This window comes from Sinocyclocheilus anshuiensis, unplaced genomic scaffold (assembly GCF_001515605.1).
Source record: "Sinocyclocheilus anshuiensis isolate Anshui unplaced genomic scaffold, SAMN03320099.WGS_v1.1 scaffold1534, whole genome shotgun sequence".
Taxonomy (NCBI): domain Eukaryota; kingdom Metazoa; phylum Chordata; class Actinopteri; order Cypriniformes; family Cyprinidae; genus Sinocyclocheilus; species Sinocyclocheilus anshuiensis.
In genome coordinates this window covers 445,836-457,092 of record NW_015544232.1, presented here as the reverse complement: position 1 = coordinate 457,092, position 11,257 = coordinate 445,836, and the positions used below count along the sequence as shown (strand labels likewise).

At 36.5% G+C, this 11,257-nt stretch overlaps 1 protein-coding gene across 1 annotated transcript in view; it reads left to right on the top strand.

The window, feature by feature from the left end:
• The first annotated feature begins 1,014 nt into the window (after nucleotides 1-1,014).
• kif6 (kinesin family member 6) overlaps nucleotides 1,015-11,257 on the top strand; it is a 185,736-nt gene continuing 175,493 nt past the window's right edge. The window contains exons 1-3 of the mRNA XM_016498319.1: nucleotides 1,015-1,074; nucleotides 1,493-1,599; nucleotides 2,309-2,383. Of these exons, the coding sequence (XP_016353805.1) occupies nucleotides 1,015-1,074; nucleotides 1,493-1,599; nucleotides 2,309-2,383 (242 nt within the window). The remainder of the gene's footprint in view (nucleotides 1,075-1,492; nucleotides 1,600-2,308; nucleotides 2,384-11,257) is intronic.

The following is an 11,257-nucleotide window of genomic DNA, read 5'->3' as shown; positions in this document are numbered from 1 at the left end:
GGGTGACCGGGTACTCGGTACCACCGGTACTTAAAAAACCTGGTACCGTAACGTTTTAATTTTTCTAGTACCGACTTGGTACCGAAATACCGGGTCTTTTGACAACACTAGTGCTCACTGTACATATTGTGCTCATAACACAATTTACTTTATGATATAAACTACAATATAAAAGTTAAAACTTAAGAATTCATTTAAACTTTGATTTCACATAAAGTCTCAGCTTTCACAGCTTACTAACGATATCGAGTCTGACTGACACTGGTGGCTAATTAAGCTGTCAACATAAAGCTAAAGATGACCAAAAAACAACCAGAAACAACTGTTCAGTCTTACATGTGAAATATAATACACCGAGATCTGTTTTTATTATTGTGCGACGGTTTGTAGATGCCCAAGCTGCCGACGAGTCAAATAAATAGATGAATAATAGCAAGTAGAATATGTAATATCAAGGGTGGAATAATACAGAATAGACAATAATGAAGAATAAATAGTAAATTATAAAGTAAAATAAATAATCATGAAATGTAGTTTTATAATAGTATTTTGTCATAATTATTAAACAAAGTAAGACAAAGTAAGGGGGGGGGAGAGAGAGTGTGGTTAGAATATGACCACGGTAATTCATGACCAAAAAACAACCAGAAACAACTGTTCAGTCTTACATGTGAAATATAATACACCGAGATCTGTTTTTATTATTGTGCGACGGTTTGTAGATGCCCAAGCTGCCGACGAGTCAGGTATGTTTTCGCCTGTCCCGATATGAGAGTTATGGAGAGTTGCCCGCACCAATATGGCGGCGACGTTGACGTGCGGTCGAGCGGCCAATGAGGCGTCTAGGTATTTATTACGTCTATGGTTGAGAACTGTGCTGAGCGTGTTCAACGTCGCTGGTTGCTTAGCAACCTCTGTACACAAAGAAGTAAAAAAAAGAGTTAACTAAACGTGTGAAGCTAATCGGGTGCTTTGGATGGAAAAAACGATAAAAAGCATTACAAATATAAAACAATGGTAAAGCAAACGATTCAAATCTTTGCCCGTGTGAAACCGACGAAGAACCAGACCGCGGTGAGTGTTTTGCGTTTGTGTTCTTTTTTTAATATTTTGTTTTACTTCGAATACACAGTATGTATGTATATACATTTTACATTGCCTTACCTATCTTAAGAGTTAATACGAGTTAAATGCGTGTGTTTTCTATCAGGGGCTGCAGTGTTTAATGTCTAATAATTTCTTATAAAAAGAATCTGGTTTAAATCACATGAATACTACTTATAAACCGCTACAAAACACAAACCTTAATGATCTCTGATTATTAGCATTGTTTATATTTGTTTACATCATCTTAGCATGTCTGTAATTTTCTTTAGTCTAATATTTTTGTCTTAGTGATAGAAAATATTAATCATAAAAGAAGGTGATATACCATTCACATGTCTACATTAGCAAGATTAAGTGTGCTCATGCTTAACACATACTCTCGCAGGAGTACTTTGTGAACTGTGAGGAGCAGGGCGGTAGTTTGGAGTTTGTGGTGCCCAGAGACCTGGCAGATGGTGTTATCAACAATAAGAGGGAAAACTACAAATTCAGGTGATGTGGAGGAAAAATTAGGGAGAAATTTAATATAATGAAATGATAGGGTTGGTTTCCCAAACATGATCTGCATTTAATAATTAATATTCTTGCATGCTTAATGAAGCATCAATTCAGATATGAATGGTGTATTTACTGTGGTCACTATATATAGAAACATGAAAGTGTATTTTTCTCTCTCTGGAACTCTTTTTCAAATTATTCAAATGTTGCGTATTTTGGAATTGCACAACAAACATCAATAAGTTTTGTGTAAATCATTTCCATTTATTGCACCAGTATAACAGCAGGATTTTCTCCAGTTGTTAAAAGCTGTCATCCCTGCACTGTAGTCAGAGAGTCTCCATGCCCTGTCAGCTGGCTAGGGTGAATCTCCAATTTACAAGTCTAAGTGCCAGTAACACAGAAGTTTACCAACCACAGAATTTTAAGAGGCAGTCCACATGCTCTTTGCTCATCCCATAATTATGGCATTAAAAGCTAATTCTCATTATTATGTCAAATCTCTTGGGACATTTCCTGTTTAAATAATAATAATAATAATAATAAATTGCTGGATAAATAACAACATTTTGAAACATTTTAAAATGGAATTAGAGCAGATTTAGTGTTAGTTAAGCATGTGACCAAAGTATAAGTAAAAGCAAAAGTTGTTTTCATTTGTCTTTAAACAACCTATTTCCACTAAAATATTTCTTCACTACAGGTTTCAGAACGTTTTTGACCAAACAGCGAATCAAGAGGAAATCTTTGAGGCCATTGCAAAGCCTGTTGCTGATAAGTGAGTTGAAATGTTCTCTTCTCTGAAAATTTCTGCTTGAAAGGCATGCTTGCGCAAGCATACATTTCAAAAATACATGTTTATATTAATTGAGAAAAACAATAGATATGTACTGTATACTATTCAAAATGAATAAAAAAATTATTTAGTATTAGTATATAGTATTATTAATCATTTAAGTATTAAATATATAAGTATTAAGGAAAAGTATCCTGGTTGACAAAGTCATGAAACATGCCAATAGTTAATGCTGTGGTTCAGTACAGTAACTTCTCAACCATGTTCCGGGAGCTCCCCAACACTGCACATTTGGCATGTCTCCTTTGCCTGACACACCTCTAGGACACCTGCCAATTAATTTTTTTATAACCACTATGTTTCCAGATCCCAACTATCACTAACACTCATGCAGACTTCCACACTCTGCTTGCCTCTTTTGATCTCAAGCGAGTGTTAACTATGGCTACTCACAATTCAGGCAACCAACTGGACCTTATTTACACACGACTGCTCCACTGATCATGTACTGGTTACTCCACTGCACACCTTGGATCTCTTCTTCCTCTCTCTTAACCTCAACATGGTTCCTGACACAACACATACCCCTACACATGTCATCTTTCGACATAACCTACGCTCACTCTCACCCTCCCGGCTATCTGCTATGGTTTCATTTTCGTTTCCTTCCCCTAAACTGTTAGCATCTTTTGATGCTAACAGTGCTACTGATACTTTCTGCTCCACTCTTACATCTTGTTTAGACACTGTCTGCCCCTTGTCTTGCTATTGAAAGGGTGTGGCGTAAATTAGGGCTGTGCGATTTGGGGAAAATATCTAATTGCGATTTTTTTTTTCACAGATATTGCGATTGCGATTTGATTTGCGATTTTAATTTTGCAGTCAAACTTCAGCTCAATATTGTCAATAGTGTGCGGCACAGTATGGGTATCGTTACCCTACTGAAAAAAAACTATAGAAACCATCACAGAAATTCACACAAAATTCCTTTATATAGTGTGTTTTGTGCATTATTCCAATAGGAATTACTGTTGTTCTATTGGTTCCCATCTGCCAGATTACATCCCACCAATAGAATCCATCAAATACCAGTAGACAACATAGTTTACATTAAAACCGATACAATTCCCATTATAACCCTTAAATCCATTACATTTTCTATTGTGTTTTGAGAGGGGTTCTATTGTTTTTTTCAGCAGGGAAGATTATAATGGTATTACTACTTTTACATAATTTACCTAATTACTGAATTTCACAGGAAAGATTTGTTTATTTTGTGAACTTTCTTTTTTAAAGAACTGTATTACTTTAGTAAATTATTAAAGTATTACATAGGTTACTGTCACGTGTATGTTCCGGTCTAAGTTCCTGTTCCCGTTTAATTTGTATTGTTCCCAGGTGTTTTCCAGGTTCATTGTGTCATTAGTTCCAGGTGTTCCTCGTCTTCCCCGCATCAAGTCATGTGTTTAAATAGTGTTCCCAATCCTAGTTTCTTGGTCTGCTGTTAAATGTCTTCCTAGTTCCTGCGTTTGCCCGTTGATGATTAAATTCCATATTTGAAGAATTCTCCTGCGTCTCCTCACTCCTTCCCGAGTATAACGTGACAGTTTCAGGCTGATTTATTCGTTTTTAAGTATTTGGGATTTTAAGAACAAGTGGAAAGTGTGCTGAACGTTTAATTTCATCCAAGTGAAATTAGCAAGCAGTTAGACTGTAAGTTAACTTAAGTGTAATTTAGAATTTACATTTGTTTTAAACGCGGAGCCAAGCGCGAGTTGACACAGGTTGCGCGCGTGCGTCAAGTCTCGTCCATACTACTGCCAGATGCGCTCGCGGAGACTTGTGGTGCGGAGCCAGGCACAAGTATAAACGAGCATTATGAGGCAGAAGCTGATTGCGGCCACTCTAGTCAATGCTTGTGCTTATTCCAGCCGCGCCACGCACGTTTCTGAAGCGGCTCTCTGTGCTGCTTCTGTAAAGATACACGCATACGCCTCCTTTGAAGAAATATAGCCCAAATCCCACCAAAATCAGTTGCCATGACTTATCGCGAGAGGCAAAAGGATACGTTTTAGTCGCATAACATTGATGAATGAAAACGCTGTCATTTCACAATACTTTTTTATCGACATTTATAAAATATCGCCAAAGTTTTGCGCAAATCTGTACTGGAAACGCGCCTACACTATGTTTCCATCACCCTATTTTAATGCGCATTTTGAAGTATCACCCGAGAAACGAGTGATGGAAACGCCAAATTTAGAATAAAATCGCTTAATTTGTTTTTACGCTCGCTTGAGGTGGTTTTTGACTTGTGCGAAGAAGGGTTGATGCGAATAATGGGAGATGGAAATGCATTTTGCAAATAAATTCCTCCAAGCGCATCAAAAAAGTCATGTGACTTTGCGCTATCTGACCGCAAAACCTGACTAACCAGCAGACCGATCTCTTTCCACAGCATCTGAAATGTTGTTATGGTCATTCGGAAATGCACGAGCAAAGTCTGTCATCAAAGTATTTCTGTATAATTGCCTCCCAGAAATGTCTTCCACGACTGCGTTCCCAAACAGCAGCATCCATCTCCGAAAGCAATGACCGCATTGTGATTCGTCTGCTCGCTCTGAGGCGCAAATAATTTATTAAAATGTGTAAGATAACATTCATGTACTAATAAAAACATCTAAGAATGTATCTTTTATCCTCCAGTACTAAACAGAACCGATAAGGGAGCTCTTATGCGTTGTGTCACAGTTCCTGTTTTGTTCAATGTCTGTCATTTTGAAGCCAAAGTAATGTCATATGTTTTTCTTTAGTATTACTGTTTTGCCTGACTATTGATCCGACCCTGTAGACGCCATAACCCCACTAGCTCTCTCTCGCGCGCGCTTTCTATTTTTAATTTGTATTTATTTATTTCGTTTTTAATGGTGGGCGTTACGCAGTTGGCTACAGCAGTGCTGATTGGGGAGAACGGAGGTGCGCTCACTCAATTGGTTAGTAAGAGTGACACTCAAGGCTGGCAGTCATGCATTTGCATTTGCTCTGGAACAGAGTCATATCGCGTCCACATCGCAGGCTTTGCGATTAGTAAATCACGTCTCAAATCGCGATTGCGATTCGATTTCGATTAATCGCTCAGCCCTAGCGTAAATCCAAAAATCCTTCTGACCTTAATGTGTATCAGTCCCTCCTCTCTTCCTTCTCTGCCAATGTCTCCACCGCTAAAAGGACATACTACCATAACAAAATTAACAATTCGTCTAACTCTGGCATGCTCTTTAAAACATTTTCCTCTGATCAGCTGACTTTCTCAGACCACATTGCTAAAACTGCCCGGTCCTGCAGATTTGCTTTATTCAACATCAAGAAGATCAGGCCCTTTCTTTTGGAACATGCTTCACAACTCCTTGTTCAAGCTCTTGTTCTGTCCAGGCTGGACTATTGCAATGCTCTCTTGGCAGGTCTTACAGCCAGTTCTATCAAACCTTTACAATTAATCCAGAACGCGGCAGCAGGATTAATTTTTAATGAGCCAAAAAGAATGCACGTCACACTTCTGTTTATCAGTTTGCACTGGCTACCAATAGCTGCTGGCATAAAATTCAAGGCATTCATGTTTGCCTACAAAACCCGTTCTGCAAGTGAACGTCGCTTTATTGTGCCATCCCAAAGAGGCACAAAATCACTTTCACGGACTTTTAAATTAAATGTTCCCTCCTGGTGGAATGACTTGCCCAACTCAATCCGAGCCATCTTCAAGAATCTGCTAAAAACACATCTCTTCCATCTTTATTTGACCCTCTAACTCTAGCACTCTCTATTCTAATTCTATTCTTAAAAAAAAAACACTTGTCCCTTTTAGACTTGCACTCTATTCATTTGCTGCTTGTTTTCTTTAAAAAAAAAAAAAAACTAACACTTGCTTTCTAATCTTTTTGTATTCTATCTGTTTTCTTTTCATTTATTATACAATTAACAAAAGCAAAAAATACCTCTAACACTAGCTTGCTCTATTCTTTTTCTATTCTATCTGTTTTCTTTTTATTTATTATATTATTTAAAAAACCCTTGCTACGTGTACTGCGTTAAGCTAACTGAGACTTGTTATAGCACTTATAACATAAGTGTATATCATTGTATATCATTGTATATCAATGTATATCATTGCTCTTTTGTTGATTTTGATTGCTTCCATTGTCCTCATTCGTAAGTCGCTTTGGATAAAAGCATCTGCTAAATGACTAAATGTAATGTAAATTCCATGGATTTTAAAATACATTTTTTAAATAATTTGCAGGAACATTTCAGAAATTCAAGTACATTCATATTGAGGATCATTCTGCACACTGATATGATAAGTGTGTGTGGCTTAAGTGTTTCTTTCAAGGCAAGTAGGCAATTTTATGTTTAACCTGAGTGTAGCCCACACAGACTGTGAGTTGAGATGATAAGCTGTTATAACTGGCTTTTGCCTAGTTCTTTAATGACTGAATAGAGAGCTGGCATGATTAACTGTGAACAGTTGTTTAAGAATTATTTTATTTGTTTTACTATCCCAGCAGAGCATTTATCAGTGACTTTGTAGGACTTGGAAAGGACTTTACATCTTTAGTAGCTTGCTATTAGGAGTTTTTCAGTGGAAATTGGAGAATTTTCATCAAGCTCTGTTCCCGTCACTTCTGGGGTGCCCCAGGGCTCAATTCTGGGTCCAATCTTATTTTCTTTATATTTACTCCCTCTCCGCTTAATTTTTGAGTCCCATAAAGTTTCATATCATATTTATGCCGATGATACTCAGCTCTATTTTCCTTTATAATCAGGTACTGATTTAGTGTCCTCTCTGCTAGCTTGTTTAGAGGACATTAAGGTTTGGATGGACAATAATTTCCTTCAGCTAAATCAGAAAAAGACTGAAGTTATGTTGTTTGGCCCTTCACACCTTTTAAATAATCTAAGTTCTACCCTGGGCCCCCTTCAAGAAAACATTCACGAAAAAGTAAAAAATCTGGGAGTTACCCTTGACCCCGAGTTAAAATTTGACAAACAAATCAATTCTGTAGTTAGAGCCAGTTTTCTGCAGCTTAGGGGACTTCGCAAGCTTAAAAATATTCTGAGCTTTAGTGATTTGGAGACCGTTATTCATGCATTCATCTCAACCAGGTTGGACTATTGTAACGCTCTATATGCTGGAATAAATCAGTCCTCGCTCTCGCGCTTTCAACTAGTACAGAACGCCGCGGCTCGTTTTTTAACAGGGACAAAAAAGAGAGAACATATCACACCTGTGTTAGCGTCACTTCATTGGTTACCTGTGCAATTCAGAGTTGATTTAAAGGTTTTAGTATTTGTATTTAAATCACTTCATGGTCTTGCCCCTGCTTAATTTTTCAGATCTTCTCCATTTCTACTCTTCTGAGAGAACACTTAGATCTTCCACCCAGATGTTATTAAATGTTCCAAAATCTCGACTTAAATCTAAAGGTGACAGGGCTTTCTCAGTTTTTGGTCCAAAGCGCTGGAATTCCCTACCATTTTCTATTAGAATATCCCCTACTCTATCCACATTTAAATCTTCTCTTAAAATTGTTTTTTTCTCAGGCATATGCTTAATTTGATCATATTTTAGTTTTAATTTTGTTTTATCTTGCGTGGTGATGTTTTGTTTTAACTTTATTAATTTTTGTTCTGTTTTCTTTTGATTTATTTTATTAGTATTTAAATTGTATTGTATGAGGATGTTTTTGTCTCGTATGTTGTGCAGCACTTTGGTCAGCATTTATGTTGTTTTAAAGGGCTATATAAATAAACTTGACCTTGACCTTGACCTATTGTGGTCAGTTTATAGTATATTGTTATCAGTGGCGCCGCCAGGATTTTTTTATAGGGTGGCCGAAAGGGCCAGTAAAAATGTTAGGGTGGCACAATACAAAAAAATGTTGCATGTCTAAATCTAATGGCAGGCAATAATTTTTGGCGCTACCATTAATTCTGGGAGCATATAATGTTATAGGCTTCAAAACTTCAGTATTACTATTCTCTGTATAGAGCAAAATATTAAAAAGTCAGTCTGCAATTCAACTGCAAGTACCCCCATGTTTATTTGAAGTGCAAATTCCTTTCAAATGAGATTAAAAGTAAACAAGAAAGCATAGATGTTTAACACATCACTTCATTAAAATAATTGTTACACTTTTGAGAGCGTATTCTACAGTACACATCATACAAGTTTATTATATTTATTTTTAATATAGTGTTTCGTTAATGTCTGTGTTAATTTATAAAATAAAATTATTATTCTAAAAAACTCCACTCTTTCTGTTTGGGGGGACCAATTGGGTGGCCAGTGTCATTTTAGGGGTGGCCATGGCCCCCCGGTGGTGCCACTGATTGTTATAAAGAAGGTAGGGTGTTCTGGGTTATCAGGACAAGCAGCCCTGTTACTATTGCTCATACTCAGGGTTAGGTATTTGTTCAAATCACTCTAAGTATTACACTTTTGTTTGGCATTTGTCTTATGGACATAAATGATACCTCAAGAATTGATCTCTTAAAGGGATAGTTCACCTAAAAACGAACATTCAGTCATTATTTATTCACCCTGGTGCTGCTCTAATGGCGTACCTTTTTTTTCTTTTTCTAACCACAGAAGAAGAAATGTAAAAAAAAAAAAATGTCCCGCTCGGGCTCGTCCATACAATGTCAGTGTATAGCATCCAGCCTCAAAATAATAAAAAAACAAAAATAGGATAAAGAAAGTAGATGCAACGTATACAAAGATGTGCAACACATGCAAAAATGTTTATTTTATATTTTGTCAAAAGGTAAAAAAACACAACAAAAAACCCCCACAAAATCCTGGAGGGACTGCATACTGTAGGATTTGGTAACAAAAAACTAGGGATGCAGCGATTAACCGGTTTTGCGATTAACCGCGCTTTAAAACGTCACGGTTAATTAATCGTAAAGGTTCCGCTAAACCGAGTGTTTCTGTTACATGGAACGGAACTGTTGCAGCTTGTGCAAAACGAAAACAAAGTTACACTCGCGGTGCACCAGCTTAAAATGACGTGCTTATCAGAGGCACGAAGGCTACTACATGCATTAGATTAAAGGGGTCATATGATGCTGCTAAAAAGAACAGTATTTTGTGTTCACGGGGCAGCATTCTCAAGAAGTTTGTGTCCTCCTGAATGTATGTGCACGTGCGCAGCGCGATCTCTGATCTCACAAACCAAAATAATAGACATGATTTTCTCTTGTCTTATTATAAAGAATATAATTATTATAAAGATTATTAAAATGAATACGTATGGATGACAGTTGATTACAATAATATTTCAGTTTATTTCCATCATTAGTAACCGTTTCCTCTGTGGGGCAAATAAAGTTAATATTAGTCGTATATTAATAATAGGCTACTTCATTAACCTTATTTACTATCCCTGTTGTAGTATTATTCATAAGTAAAAACCAACAAATGTTTTTTTCGCCATGTTTCCAAATTCTCTACCCCAGGTCCAAAAGAAATGTAAAGAATGTACGAACTGAAAACATTAAATACTTTTGTGATCTATTTCCATTTGTTATTTTCAAAAGAGAAATACTGTCATGGATGTTTACATGGCAGAGGTCACCTTTTTTTAATTCCAATGGGAGAGATGGACTTTTGTTTGTCTTTTGTTTATTATTATTTTGTGCTGTATTGTTGGTTACTGTGTTATTTCTGTTTCAAAAGCCAGCAATACATAACACTTTAATATCTAAAAAGTGTTCATGTGATTTTATACCTTAGTAATGTTGGGAAATGAATAAATGCATAATAATCGTCATAATCGTAAAACCGTGATTATTCCTCAGACAATAACCGTACCAACAAAATCAATAATCGTTGCATCCCTACAAAAAACAGAAAAGTAATTTATTATTTAGGCAAACTATTGACATTAGTCATCACTCTGTGCTTTATCCTGCGTGTAACCATGCGAGCAGCCGCTCACACATGCAAAAGCTTGCTTTGTTGTTATTACAACCAGAGCATAACATTAACTTCAGGAGGATATTTACATTAATTGATATTTATAGAAGAAGATTTGTAAGAGGCGAGAGTCATGTTTTGACTGATCAAAATGGTGCGTGTGCAGACTACTAAGCAGTGATCCAGAGAGAGTAAAGTTATGGCTTGTCACTCTTGGTCTCTGGATACCAGTACATTAATTCAGTCTTGGTTTGAGGGTGTGCAGTAAACGTGTCCCCCCTTACTTCACTTGTATCTGCATTGCATGTACAAGCATGAGCAAGACATTTTTCTCCTTTTTTTGGTCTGAAAAATAAATAAATTTATGACATTAGAACAAAACCAGGGTGATTAAATAATGACAGAATTTTTCATTTTTGGGTAAACTATCCCTTTAACAGGTCTCACCTTGCAAACCATATTTTTTTCCTATGGGAAAAATCTCATAGGCTTAGATTGAAGAAGGGACCCAAACATCTAAGGATAGTATCCTTAGTAGTTGAATCTAAGGGGGTACACCCTATCATATAGAGAAATACATTATAAATCACCCAAAACACCCTAGCTTTATTGCAGCAGTTTTTTCAACTATAATTTACTTCATAAAATGTAAAAATCTAATTAGAATCCATACTGAATGCTTGCTCTCTTGCATGGCAATGTTACTGCAGACATTCAGTTCACTGAATCAGTTCTCATTATGTCTTATCCTTGTCATCATCAAACAGTTGCTGTGGTGACAATGACCTACAAACATCAACCACCATGGCACTACGACACATATGCTATTAACAAACAGCTCTTTCCTCAGAAAGTAAAAAAATAAATAAAAATAAAATAAA